General features: G+C 52.2%; 1 protein-coding gene and 3 long non-coding RNA genes across 5 annotated transcripts in view; 3 read left to right on the top strand and 1 right to left on the bottom strand.

Annotated features, from left to right (window-relative positions):
• Nucleotides 1-10,405, top strand: part of LOC121164547 — a 46,046-nt gene extending 35,641 nt beyond the window's left edge. The window contains exons 5-7 of the long non-coding RNA XR_005885124.1: nt 7,463-7,538; nt 9,743-9,885; nt 10,294-10,405. This is a non-coding gene — a long non-coding RNA (uncharacterized LOC121164547). The remainder of the gene's footprint in view (nt 1-7,462; nt 7,539-9,742; nt 9,886-10,293) is intronic.
• The window catches only part of LOC121164484 (MRN complex-interacting protein-like), an 813,414-nt gene extending 801,632 nt beyond the window's left edge, over nt 1-11,782 (top strand). The window contains exon 7 of the mRNA XM_040992626.1: nt 11,674-11,782. Within this exon, the coding sequence (XP_040848560.1) occupies nt 11,674-11,697 (24 nt within the window). The 3' untranslated portion in view covers nt 11,698-11,782. The remainder of the gene's footprint in view (nt 1-11,673) is intronic.
• The window catches only part of LOC121164542, a 104,736-nt gene that overhangs the window by 54,317 nt on the left and 36,087 nt on the right, over nt 1-14,332 (bottom strand). The window lies entirely within an intron of this gene.
• LOC121164551 lies at nt 13,539-14,053 on the top strand. Its single transcript, XR_005885125.1, has 2 exons — nt 13,539-13,572; nt 13,889-14,053. It is a non-coding gene; the product is annotated as an uncharacterized LOC121164551 (long non-coding RNA).

The raw sequence follows: 14,332 nt of genomic DNA, 5'->3' as shown, positions 1-14,332 counted from the left end.
CTCTGGAGCAGCACACCTTCCATCTTGGCTTCCAAGAACTCCCACAGGCAGAATCCCAGGAAACACAGAATCAAAATTAAAACTCATGAAACAGGGGGATGGTGCTGTGGCTTGGCACGTAAGGCACCATCTGTTAGCAGGCATCTCTTATGGATGCCAGTTCAAGTCCATGTTGCTCCACTTCAGATGCACGTCCCTGCTAATGTGCGTGTGAAAGCTTTCGAAGGTGACCTGAATTCTTGGGCTCCTGTACCCATGTGGGAGACTCTAAAGAAGCTTCTGGCTCTTTGGGTTTGGACCAGCCCTTCTCTGACCATTGCATCCATTTGGAGAGCGAAGCAGCAAATGGAAGAGCTCTCTGTCTTTCCTTATCTCTCTCTGTAAACTGTGCTATTTAAATGCATACAGTTTTTGAAATTACTAAACAATGAAGGAAATATGTCAGAATAGACTGAGCAGCAGGCAGCTGAGGAAAGTGAAAGCTTAAGGATTTCAGTATGTGTAATATTGCATGTTTAGTAAATCTGACAATGGGGGCTTTAGAAAATCAGTTAGTTGAAAATTTATTTCTTTGACAGAGTGACAAAGGGAGACAGTGAAATAGTGAAATCTTACACTGGTCCACTGGCCACAATGGGCAGGGCTGGGCCAGAACAAAGCTAGGAGCCTGAAGCTCCATCTGGGCCTCCCACATGAGTGCCAGTTACCCAGCTACTTGGGCCATTCTCTGCTGCCTTCCCAGGCATACCAACGGGGAGCTGGGTCACAGGCAGAGCAGTGGGGACTTGAAGCAGCGCTCTGATAAAGGATGCCACCACTATAGGCAGGGACTTAACTTGCTGTGCCACAACATTGGCTCCCAGTTCTTGAAAGCTAAAGTAGAGGCCCAGTGTTGTGGCTTGGTGGGTAAAGTCATTGCCCCCAACATGCCGTATGGATGCTGGTTTGTGTCCCAATGCTCCACTTGCAATCTAGCTTCCTATTAATGACCTAGGAAAAGCTGTGCAAGATGGCCCAAGTGTTTGGGCTCAGGCCACCATTGTGGTAGACCTGATGAAGCTTCTGGCTCTTAAAAACAAAACATTAGGGGCGGGCCCGGCGCGGTGGCGCAAGTGGTTAAAGGTCCTCGCCTTGCACGCCCGGGATCCCATATGGGCGCCGGTTCTAATCCCGGCAGCCCTGCTTCCCTTCCAGCTCCCTGCCTGTGGCCCGGGAAAGCAGTCGAGGACGGCCCAAAGCTTTGGGACCCTGCACCCGCGTGGGAGACCCGGAAGAGGCTCCTGGCTTCGGACTGGCATAGTATCGGCCCGTTGCGCTCACTTGGGGAGTGAATCATCGGATGGAAGATCTTCCTCTCTGTCTCTCCTCTCTGTATATCCGCCTTTCCAATGAAAAAATAATAAAAATAAATCTTTAAAAAAAAAAAAAAAACATTAGGGGCCCGGCGCGATGGCGCAAGTGGTTAAGGTCCTCACCTTGCACGCCCAGGATCCCATATGGGTGCTGGTTCTATCCCGGCGGCCCCACTTCCCTTCCAGCTCCCTGCCTGTGGCCCGGAAGAGCAGTCGAGGACGGCCCAAAGCTTTGGGACCCTGCACCTGTGTGGGAGACCCAGAAGAGTCTCCTGGCTTCGGATCGGCATAGCGTCAGCCATTGCGCTCACTTGGGGAGTGAATAATCGGATGGAAGATCTTCTTCTGTGTCTCTGTATATCCGCCTTTCCAATAAAAAAAAAAAATAATAAAACTAAATCTTTAAAAAAAAACATAGGCTGGCACAGTGGCATGGTGAGCTAATCTTCCCCCTGTGGCACTGGCATCAGACATGGACACCAGTTCATGTCCCAGCTGCTCCGTTTCTGCCCCGGCTCCCTGCTGATGGCCTGGGAAAGCAGCAGAGGATGCAACTGTGAGGAGTGAACCAGTGCATGGAAATTCTGTCTCTGTCTCTTTCTCACTGTGATTTTTCTTTCTTTTATTAAAGATTTATTTCTTTTTCTTAAAAGGCAGATTTACAGAGAGATGGAGAGACAGGAGAAAAGATCTTCCATCTGCTGGCTCACTCCCCAAGTGGCTGTAATGGCCAGACCTGAATTTATCTGAAGCCAGGTCACAAGCAAGGAGCTGGAAGGGAAGTGGAGCAGCTGGTCGTGAAATGACTCCTACATGGGATCCCAGCTGTTGCAAGGTGAAGATTTAGTCATCATAGTGGGCCCAGCCACTCCCCCAACTTTTCTTTTAAGAAACTGCCAACGAACTTACTTACTTCCTTCCTTTCTTCCTTCCTTCCTTCCTTCCTTCCTTCCTTCCTTCCTTCCTTCCTTCCTTCCTTCATTTTACTTAGGACATTGTAATAGATGACCTTGTTCCTGCCAACCATTAGCCCTGCAGATTGGGACATTAGTGCCAGCACATCCCCTGCCATGGTAGCTGGCCTGGCTAGGAGTGTGCCTAGAGCCCTTTGCTACATGGGTGTGTTTCAGGAGTGTTGCTGCCCTGTGTCCCCTCTGAGTCCCAGGGGTGAGTCAGCTGTATCTTCCAGGAATCCCTGCCATGATCTGCTTTTTCGTGGTCCCACTGATGGCTTTGGCATCGGTAGGCAGCCCCGGGCTTCCTGCTCAGTTGACTTCTGGTGCCAGAGGATCTCTGATCTCAGGGCCAGATCTTTAGGATGTGCCCTGACCTCAGTGTACACAGCTGCATGTGGGACACTGCCTTGGCAGGCTCTTCTGCAAGAGGGAGGAACTTACTCAGGAACATACAAAAGATAAGCCAGGCTACTCCAGTGAACCAGGACCTTAAATGCCTCTCTTAAAGGCAAAAAGAATCCAGCAACTTTGCAGAGTAATGAGGACACAGCCATTGGCACTGACTGGAAATTCTCTGACTCCTGAGATAGACCCATTAGATGACACAGAGATTTCCAAACCCAGACCAGGCAAGGCTCATGTCCATAACCAGCAGGAAGTAATTGCAGAAGATGTGATGAATCTTTTTTTTTCTTTTTAAATTTTATTTTGGCACTCTTTACATTGTTGATTAGGGTAAAAAGTTACAAGGGCTAAAGGGAATATTGAGGAGAAGCCCCACCCAGTCTCCCACCCACCCCAGGTCCCAGATGTAGGGCATATTCCAAGATCCTTGCTCAAATGGTCCCAACAGTGCACCAGTTATGCATTGCTGCCAGTCTTGCCACTCCAGACACGATGAGGCTGTTGAATAATCTACTGATTGACATAGCCCATCATAGAATCTCCCTTCATCCAGTGTTTCGCTGCCAGCATGTAGCTGTGGTGGTTGATTGACCTGTTGTATCTTCCGTCTTATTCTTGGTAAAGGTTCTGAGTCTGCCATTTCAGTTGAGCAGATCCCCAAAGAAACCCTGAGGTGTTCCCAGACCAGATTCCTATATGCACTAGCAAGTAGAGGACCTGGCACAGTCCACCTCCCCAATCAGCTGGTGGTTGCAATTGCTGGGCTGGTTCCGTCTTCAGCCCCAACTTCCACTGGAACCAATGGTTGTTGTAGTCCATCCTGGTTCTGCTCATCACATACTCACTCGGTCATCACACATACCAATGGGAGCTGCAGCCTAGTCAGAGCGACCCCCAATCACCCCCACCCCTGCCCTGATTTGCAGCAGCATGTGTAGCAGGCTAATTTAGTCTGCTCCGTATCCCATTTGGCTCTCATAAATGTCGAAGGGTATTGGAGCTTAGTTCCATCCAACCAGCTAAACTGTCTAGCCCTCACAGATGTCGTTGAGTGCCTCTCTGTCTAGCCACCCCAGCCCCTGTCCTAGTTATTTTGTGCCCTCCCATGGGAGTGGTAACCCAAAAGGGAAGAGCCCACTATTTCCTTCCCAGGTCACTCTCACTTCCGGATTATGCTCTCTCCAGGTGGCCCTGTGGTTGGACTTGACAGTATTAGCCCCTAGTGCCAGCTTCTGCTCTGGTTAAGCCCTGACAGTTCTCGCCCCCTCTAGTTTTGTTAGCACCAGTAGGAATAGTCTGCCCATCCTGGCTCTTCCCTGATCTGGTCCCCATGAGGCGCACAGGTGCTGCAGCCCTGCCTAGTCTGGTCTATCCACATCCCAGCTCATGCTCTCCAGTGGGAATAGCTATCCAGCAAGGGAACCACCCCTTACTCCCCTGCCGGGTCTGCCCCTCTCTTCCTTTTCTCATGTATGCTGGTTGGGTGCTGTGGTCACATCCAGCACAGGCAGCCTCACCTTGGCATTCTAAGTTGAGTACTGCTTTTGTCACGACTGAACCTGGCTCGACCCACACTCTGCTCCGGCATTCTGGTTTGCCAGGGGATGACTGGAGCTGATTCAGCCTATTCTGCCCCCAACCCATGCCAAGTATATGCCAGTGGGGCACTTTCCATGACCTCTTCTGGGCTGTTTCCTTCCATGCTTCTTGGGCTTATTTGTGGGATCCGTGTCCTGTCAGAGGAGTTGCTCAGGCTCCTCCCTCAGATCCCCTCCTGATGCCAGGTTTCGCGCTTACCAGTGGGTCTATGGGCCAGCACTATGCAGTTCACCTCCTGTCCTAGCAAGAGCAGTGGCTTTTCTTAACTGGCCTTCAACCCATTCTGGTTCTTGCTGAACCATGGCTCGTCCATACACACACATAGCACTTACATGGCTCAGTTGGGGTTGAAACCCAGCCTAGTCCGTCCCACATTTACCCTGATCCTCCAAGACACCAGAAGGTGTTGCAGTCTGACCCAGCCCTGTACGTCAAGTCCCAGTCCACACTTGTGCCAAGGGAGGCTACAACTGTATCCTGACCAGAACACAGCCCCATTCCAGCGTGTGCGCCTCATCCTTCAGCAATCCTTAAGATTAAGGTCAGAACTATCTGAGGGAGGATGAAATGGAATAGGCAGATAACTGCTTAAGCTCACAAGTTGAAACTACATACACCTGCACACCTCCTCTACACTATGTCTTCCTATCTACCTGTCTGTCAATGAGATGACCCCTTCCCCACAGGTACTTCCCCTCACTGGGACTTGGATGTGGTATCAGGTAACCATTACCTGTTCCAGCTCCTAGGAAGCCAGGCAACGAGGAGGGACACAGGATGGAAAGTTTCTACCAGCTGTGAGACTTATAATCAAACCAGAATATGTTAGGACAACAGGCCAGTCACACTGGTTCTTCTGTAGATCCAGAACACACCCAAGCATTCTGCATCAAAAACCAGGCTAATGTGCTATAGCACCTCTACTCTGTAAGATTTGTACTGGTTGTTTGCTCATGGCTCGGGGAAGCAACGGAGGGTGTCCCAAATGCGTGGCCCCATGCCACCCTCGTGGGAGAACCATATGAAGCTCCTTGCCCCTGACTTAATCCTGGCTGAGTCCTGACTATTATGGCCATGTGTGCCATGAACCAGCAGAGGAAACAAATCTCTCTCTCCCTACTCTCTCTCTCTCGGACTTTCAAGTAAGTAAATAAGAAAAGAACCAACTAAACCTGAAACTTATATAGAAATACAAAAGACAAGGAATCATCTAATTAGTGTTAATAAAAATCAAAGTTGGAGGATTTATACAGTGTGAAGTAAAGATTGACTAAAAAAGGCCAGCACCATGGCAAAGTAGGCTAAGCCTCTGCAGCGGTGGCATCCCATATGAGCACCAGTTCATGTCCCAGCTGCTTCACTTTCCACCCGGCTTCCTGCCTATGATGTGTGAAAGTGGCTACCTGGTTCCCTGCACTACATGGGAAACCCAGAAGAGGCTCCTAGCTCCCGGCTTTGGAGCAGCTCAGTCCCAGCCATTAGAGCCGTTTGGGGAATGAATCAGCACATCGAAGGTCTGTTTCTCTCTGTGACTCTGATCTTCAAATGAAAATAAGTATAAATCCTTGGGCACAGCATGATGGTTCAGTGGCTGAATCCTCGCCCCACACACATTGGGATCCCACATCGATACCAGTTCGTGTCCTGACTGCTCCACTTCCCATTAAATCCCTGCTTATGCCCTGGGAAAGCAGTAGAGGATGGCCCAAAGCCTTAAGATGTCCAGAGGAAGGTCCTGGCTCTTGGCTTTGGGGTGACTTAGCTCTAGCCATTGCAACCATGTAGGAAGGGAACGAGCAGTTGGAAAATCTTTCTCTGTCTCTCTGCCTTTCAAATAAAAATAAATAATCTTTAAAAAAGAAGAAAAAAACTCTTTCAGCACACCACAGTGAGGTTGTGGGAGCCAGAAGACAAAATGAAGCATTGGAGAGGGCTGGCTCATCTATGGAGGGACTGTGACACCCGCCTCTTGGTGGCAACGCTGCAGACAAAAAGGCAGACTATGTTCACAGCGCAGAGACATTCTTTAGGTTTTGGAATGAAGTTTATTGAAACATTTATTTATACTTGAAAGATTTATAGAGAGGAGAGACTGAATCTTCTTCCACAGGTTCACCCCCACATGGCTGCAACAAGCAGAGCTGAGCCAATCTGACACCAGAAGGCAAGAGTATCTTCCAGGTCACCCACATGGGTGCCCAAGGACTCCAGCCATCCTCCACTGCTTTCCCAGATCATAAGCAGGGAGCTGATCAGAAGTGGAAGCAGCTGAGGCATGAAGTGGCACCCTTCTGGGATGCTGGGCCACAGGTGGGAGTTAGCTTACTGCACCACAGTGACAGCCGCTGGAATGGGTTCTTAAGTCAGGTATGCAGGGTTCGGGGCGCTCACTGGTAGGATACTGCCCACTGGACTGTTAGTTCTCAGCTGGGGGGCAGGGTAGCTGCTCTCACCTGCATACATCCTCATAATAGCCCTGTGAGAATCAGTGACTGAAGGCAAAGTAACTGTGGTAGATGCCCACATATGGTGGAGTGTGAGCTCACTGGAGTGTTGCATGGGATTATGTGATTTGACAACCCACATGGCGTCAGTTCATCTTGGTGAGATGCAGAGCCCCTCCCCAGCAGGACAGCTAGAGTCACCGTGATGTGTCAAGCTCAGTGACTTGTGTGGCCTTTTTCCATGAGGACATCCCTGTGTTGATGAATGGAATTCTGTGTTCCAGGGGTCCTGAGCAAAGGACATTCATTGTTTCATTGATCTTTGCAGTCCTGGGCACAATATTACCCACATTAGTGGGATGAGAAAAATGGAACAAGGATGTCAAACCATGATGCAGCACAGAGCTTGTCATGGTCAAAGCCAAGATGCCAGTTCCAGCCTAAGCAGAGTGCATGGCTCTCTGCCCAGTCCTGCTGTTGGTGGAGGGCCTGACCATCCCTAATCAGAGGAAATAAGTGGCCCCTCTCCCAGATCCTCGGCTGCTGCAGGACGCCAGAAGCACATGAGACCTCAGAGCTGAGTCCCTGAGATGCCCCAAGACCAGCCTGGGGTTTGCTCAGTCCTTGCATCCTGCCATTTTCATCTTATTTGTCCTTCGTCTTTGGGCTCATTTTACTAAGGGGGTTTGGATGTTCTTCCCCTAAGGTCTCTGCAAGGTTCTGGAAGTGTCAGAGAAGAAGAACTTGAAGATCACCATCAGGCAGAGAATGTGGATCCTCAGGTAAGCCAGCTGCGTCTGTGCTAAACCTAATGGAACGGATTCTGTTTATGTGTTACCAAAAAGACAGAATCACACAAATTTCATTTGAAGCACTCATTGCAGTTCTAGAATTGAGCAGCACTTCAATGAATTCTGCAACCAGCAGAGCAGAAGGGGTTGGTTTCGTAGACAGAAGGAGCAGATAAGTCACTTCAGAATTGCTTGTCTTATAAGGTGCACCCCGGGAGACAGAGTAATGGCCCACTGATGGGTTGGCATCAGGGTAAAAGGTTGAAGCAGGGGGAATTTCCTCTTTCAGACTGCACTGGCCTGTTGATGAAAGCAGGCTGTTCTCTTCCCCCCTTTCTCAGGTCAGTGACAACCGAGTTTCTAGGGACGTGGGTTTTTTATTGTGCCATGTCCTGCTGGGCTGCAATGCAGGAGCTTCCTCCGAACCAGGGCTTCTTGTAACTTTAGTTTACCAGTATTCATTAGCCATACAGTCAACAATACTGATGACAAGTGTTCACAAGTACAGGGATACAAGAACCTATAACCTGTCCACATATCCACACATCGTTGCTACACGAAGAGGGCTTCTTCCTTTGTGCTGTGTAATGGCTCCTCCGGAACAGAACCTGTCCTCCGGCTCCTGCCCCTTGTGCCCCCGCCCTCCAGGTACCTTTCAGGGACAGGAGTCCGAGGGTCAGGTCCCTGGTCACTCCTCTGGAGAGCGTAAGTCACACAGTGCTGTGGGCAGGCGGTGTGTGAGAGAGCACTTTAGTTCTTGTGGTCATCAGTCCACCCAGAATAGCAGGTCCCTACAGGAGAACTCCCACCTTCTGCTCACAGGACCACTCTGGCCACCCTCTTGCCGTCCTGGGCTAGGTGGTCTCAAATACCTATTCCAGGTTCTTAAACCATCCAGTGCATCTTCTGAAGTGATGAAGTTTCTTTAAATGGTGAGGAAATCACACCCATGTGGACGTGTTGAGGAGCAGAGTGACCCAAAAACGGGGAGGGTGGAAGAAGGGTGCTTTCTCCTCTGCATCTGCAGGAAGAGCGAGAGTGAGAGCATCCTTGAGTGGGAGAGCCCCTCCTTGTTAGGGCTCTTACAGGGTTCCAAAAGGGAGTGGTTATGTGACCCCCGCCCCCCAACAGGTGTGAGGAAGTATCCCCTGGGAAGGGGTCCTCTGACCTACAGATAGGGATTACATAGCGTGGGGAGGTGTGGCTTCCAGCTCCTGACTGCCATGCCAGCTCCCTACATTCCTCTCCCATTTCATCACTGTTCTGGGGAAAGGGCACGAAGGACGGAGGCTACCTCAGGTCTTACCTCACAGGAAAGAAGGATTTCCCCACAGACAAATCAAGAAGCAAAGCGAGATTTATTCAAGACAAACCTGCCGCAGGATTGAGTGGGGCTCTCAGAGAGGAAAACCCGAGAGAACGGTGGGGGTGGTGTCTTTTCAGCTAATTCAGATGTTCATTATGACAGCTAATAATCAATGAGAGGAAGGCACAGAGTCCTTCATTGGGCCAGGATCACAACCCTGTCTAGCTTGTCTCTGGTGAAAAGCCCAGAGGAAGGATAGGATAGGATTGGTAACTTCTTTCTTTTGTCGTGATAAAAGCAGGAACTCCGAAGGATGAGGTGGCACTTTGGTCTTGCTAACTCAGGCATCCTGCATACTTCTAGGGAGACTCCTCCTCTGCTCTTTCCAGCTACCTGTCGGGCCTGTCTGACTTTCACATGCCACTTGGTCGGCTTTGTGGGAAATCAGTAGACACTCCTAGGCCCACCTCCAGTGCAGCTCTCAGCACCTGAGCTTCCGGGTCAGCCACTCGAACGCTTCATGTTACATCATTTTTGTGTCAAGAAAAGACATGTTTGCTTAAGTTTTCAGTAAGAAAAGGCTTCTGTATTATTGCAGTTTCCGGGTATTTTCAGTTTTTAAAACTGGGAATACGGTGGAAAGCGGGCTGCTGGCACTGATCCCTTTTTTGAGTGCCTGAGGCTGTCTCCACACTTTCTAAACAATGGCGTCTACAGCGCCACGAGTATCTCTGTGCCTTTGTTGTCTGTGTGGGGTCACTGGGTCAGGGAGCATGGACGTTCGGGGGTTCTGCTGCCTCTCCAAGGCCTCGCCAGCAGGCACCATCCCTGAGCCCTGGGTGTGAGAGCTGCAGTCAAAGGGCTTGCTTTCCTGTTCTTCCCAACACAGCCCTCTGAGAGCCGCTGGCTGAAGTGTCTGCACAAGGACTCCCCGGAACTGGAGCTGGGAGGAGGAGTGTGTTTCCATGGACAGTCCTCATCCGACATGGAGGAGTCAGACCCTCCCTTCAGTCAGGAGCTGCCCAGAAAAAGGTGCCAGGCTGTACCCAGTGCCCTCCAGGAGGCTCAGGTGGGGACTGATGAGACAGGCGCTGCTTGCTGACACAGGGATGCTTGCTGAACTCTGTGAGCAGCTCACACGGTGACCTCAAGGGGTAGGGGCTTAGGGGTGTTGACCGGGGCAGGAGGTTTACACTGGCGAAGCAGATACTGCAGACTGCACAGGAGCTCAGCTCTCTGCAGACACCGCCTGAGGCGCCATGGGAGGTAGGTGGACCAGCCGTGGGGCAGAGCTGCCTGGCAAGCACAGGCAGCCATTGGGCTGCAGTTGAGTGGCTGCATGGAGGCTCCCTACCTCCTGTGGCCAGCCAGGTTGCCAGGGAGGCTGCGGGGCACTGTGCTGGCAGGACTGGACTATTGACAGCACTTTCCTCCCACCAGGAAATGGAGCCCGAGCCTGGCCCAGCTGTTGCACAAATGTGACATCCCAGACTTGGGCACTCCCAGGGGCACCTGGCCACCCCAGAAGGTTGGTGATAGGGAATATTGCTTCCACTTTGGTCCCAGTGATCACCAAGCACACACAGAACTGTTGAAGTATGAGCTTTTTATCCCCCAAGCTAAGCTTCCTGTTCTTGCCTGTGTGGTGCCAACTCCTTCCTCTGCCTGCTCCCTTCGCTCCCTGCTCATCTCATGAAATTAACTCTCAGCCAAAAGGGCATCGTGACACCCTGGTGTCCACTGAGGTTGGCCTGGCCTCTCTGCACACCCTGCCACCCTTGCCCTCTTCAGGCTCATGCTCCCTTGCTGAAGGCATTCAGTCACTTAGGGTGTGTTCCTGCTCCCAGGAACCCAACAGGCCCCACTGCACATTTAGTGCTGCAAAACTCAGATCGTGCTTTATGTTGTCATCAGCATGTAAAGAGCCCTGCCAGAGGCCTGCTGACAGGGGTCACCTTAGCATAGATCTGCCACGGCCAACATCACCTCATGCAGGCCTCCAGCTGGAAGCCAGGAGGCCAAGTTCAGATTCTGGTGTTGTCAGGAGTAGCTTTGAGACCTAAGTCAGCTCGTGGCTCTGAATCTCCCAGTGACAGCAGAGCCTTGCAGTTCCTGTGTGTGATGTTCTTGTCAAGTCTGTTTTGTCTTGCCCTCTTTCCCATTGTCTGGGGTGCAGAGTTGCAGCGACCCACTCTGAGGTCCTGTGAAGTGGTAAGCCTAACTGTCAGGACATCTTTGGTTGCTAAGCAGAAGCCGGTCCCCAGCAGCACAGAGAGCTTGGCACAGCCACTTGCAAAGTCCAGGTCTGAGGTGCTGTTTGCCAGGGAGGGAGCAGGTGAGGGGAGTCGGCCTCAGTCCATTCCCCAGTGGTCTCTAGGGCCTGTCTACTCCCACCTCTGTGCAGACACCCTGAGCTGACCCTCAGGAGCTGGGCCACCTGGAGCCTGGTCATGGAAACAGAGGACTGGGATGAAATGGCATTTACTCACTGTGCTTTGCCGACTTCACTGCCAAGCCTGTGGACTGGCAAGCAGCACTGTGGAAAAGTCTCATCTGGGAAACGAGCCCCAGCAGGCAACAGAACACAGCTGTCTCCTCTGGTTGGTTTCAGGACTCTTCTGGCCTGAACAAGCGCCTTGTCCATGGAGCCCCAAAAGATAGCCCGGCACCTTCCATGTGCAGAGCCTAATGCGAGGGAGGGCCTGAGGCCTGAGGGGAGATCCTTGACTTGCCAGGGTACCTGCTGGGGCACGCTCTATCCTCCTGGAGGGTCTGCCATAACTATGAGTGGTCTCGATGTCTGACCCCTTCCCCACACAGATGTCTGGACAATGTGGTCAATGAGCAGAGTACTTCCCCACCAGTGCCACACCTCCATGCCTTGCTGGCCAGTGGAGACGAGCCTCCCACACAGACAGACATCTTTGACCTCCTCAAAGCCTCCTATGAGGTCAGCACTCAGTGGGGAGGTGTGGGGGGTGACAGCCCTGCACCCTGTGGCTGTGCATTGTCTCACCTAATCATCCCCACCTGCCTGCAGAAATTCAGCAGCCTTCAGGCCAGCGACACTGAACAGATGCAGTTTAAACAGAGGCTGAAAGTGATCCAGTCGTTGGAGGACACAGCCAAGAGGAGCATGGTATGTGGGCGTGGGGGGCTCCCACTCAGGCCTGTCTGTGGGGCAGGACGCACACTCCCCTGCTGCCTCACCACCAGTGTCAGCATTAGGATGTGTGGGACCAGGCATGGGCATGGCGGGGAGAGGACATGGTCGTTTTATTCTGCTCCCAGATGGGCCAGTGGGAAGCCTGTCTGAAGCCCCGTTCCCCCAAAGCATAGCACCCTCTGTCTCCCACATGTCCCCTCCCCTCACCCCGAGCATCCCACAGCTGCCCTCTGAGCACCTGCGTGCCGTGCCTCTGCCTCCAGCCTTCATCCTCTGCATCCCTGGATGGGTGCAGGTGCCCCTGCCACAGGATCTACTCATGGTCTCTTGACTGCCAACCTCATTCCCACTTCCCCAGTGCCCCCCACAAACCTTTCAGACACTCTGAGGTCACAAGTGACAGAAACGGATGGCTCCAGCTGACTGAGAGCAGCTGGCTGGTGGTTTCAGGACCCCTTCCCAAGAGCTGGCACCTGGGTCACAGCAGAGGTCCAGACAGGAGGAACTAAACAATGTCCCATGTCCCCCACTCTCAGCCCACTAGGGCACAGACCTCAGGGAGCTTGCACTGAGTGGCAGGCTGGGTGGTGAGAGGCCAGCAGGGCAAGGCCCTGCCCTCAGTGGGATGGCCGACTTGCCACACTGAGGGGCAGCTCGTGCCTTTGCCCTGGTCCCTGTGACAACCTGTCTCCTGCTGCAACAGGCACTTGAGAGTCCCTCAGCCCAGCCTGTCTCTTTCTTCTAGGTCCGAGCCATACCTGGGGACACTGGCTTCTCCACTGAAGAGCTGGAAGACCTTTACATGGTGTTTAAGGTAAGAGCCGAGAACAGGGACGGGACCTGTAACTGTGACCTTGTCTTCCAAGAGCATCCTCAGCACAGAGGTTCCTGCCGGAAGAGAAGGGGTTTGGAAGCATCCGTGCATGCACTTGCTGTGAAGTCTAAGTGGTAGAAGTTAAGCCTTGTTGGAGTTTAGGCAGAACACTCCCTTAGAAAGCACAAGGCAGCTTACAGCAGAAGTTCATGGGCTCAAGGAACTGCAGAGTTGAGGGAGACAGTGTCAGGCCTGGCTGGATCCAGGGACTCAGATGCAGTGTTGTACACTCTCACCCTCTGACGTTCTCTGAACTGCGCTTCCTGCAGAGTCCATGGCTGTCTGCAGCTCCAGGGACACGCTATCCCCTCAGTAGCCCCAGGAAAAGGGAACCTTTCTTCCAAATGATCAGACTGACTCAAGTTAAGATACTATGGCTCAAGTTAGGTTGGCGTTGACTGTTAGGCAGAAAAGAAAAAAAAATTAAGATTTATAGTCTAGTGGCTAAATTGTGTGCACTGGGATCCTATGTGGGTGCTGGTTTATATCCTGACTGTTCCATTTCCCTTCCAGCTCCCTGCTTCTGGCTTGGGAAAAGCAGTGAAGGATGGCCCAAGGCCTTGGGACCCTGCAGCCACATGGGAGACATGGAAGAGGCTCCTGGCTCCTGCCTTCAGATCAGCTTACCTCCAGCCAGGGAACCAATGGATGGAAAATCTTCCCCCTTTTCTTCTTTCTGGTAAATCTGCCTTTCTATTTTAAAGATACACACATCCTAAAACTATGTTCTAAAACAAAAGTGAGTGCCTCCAGGGGCCTGACGCTGCCTTGGCCTTTTCCCATGGCATCCCTGGCCAGTCTATCCTTCCCTCCCTTGTGGGGCTGGGGCAGCTGGCCGCAGGGAAGGCTGAGCTGGCCTGGCGATACTCTGAGGAAGCCTGGGACTGGCTCCTGGGCCCTCTGCAGCTGTGAGGAGGTCCTGTCCCAGCCCCCTGGAGCCTGTACCGTCCTGGGGAGCCCCTCTCATCATGCCCTCCTCCTGCCTTCTCCCACAGGTGGGATGTACCACGGGGACATGACTGAAAAGCTCAAGGTGCTCTACAAGCTGCACCTTCCCCCAGGTGAGCACGTGCCCCCACACCCCTGGATTGTATGAGGCACTGATTGCACTTTAACCTGAAAGACACTGGGTGTTTACAAACTCACCTAAGAATCAGAAAGGACTTGATGACACAGCTGGCGACCACGCTGTGCTGTGACGTCATGTGGCAGGCCCAAAGGGGAAACAATTATTGTGTGTGTTGAAGGACCCACAGGTCCTGCTGACCGTGAAGGCTTAGCTCACAGACCCGGAGGGCCTTGGCTTCCAGTAACAGGCCAAAGCAGCAGGTGTGCTTCCTGTTACACACGGACCCTGGGCAACCTGGGAAGCTTTAAGCTTGTGCTGTGTGCTTCTGGGTGCAGAACCCTGACCTCAGACCCCACAGCACCCCAGGCCC

The sequence above is a fragment of the Ochotona curzoniae genome, unplaced genomic scaffold, assembly GCF_017591425.1.
Source record: "Ochotona curzoniae isolate NIBS_2020 unplaced genomic scaffold, NIBS_Ocur_1.0 contig_1031, whole genome shotgun sequence".
Taxonomy (NCBI): domain Eukaryota; kingdom Metazoa; phylum Chordata; class Mammalia; order Lagomorpha; family Ochotonidae; genus Ochotona; species Ochotona curzoniae.
This window is presented reverse-complemented; position numbering and strand designations above follow the sequence as displayed.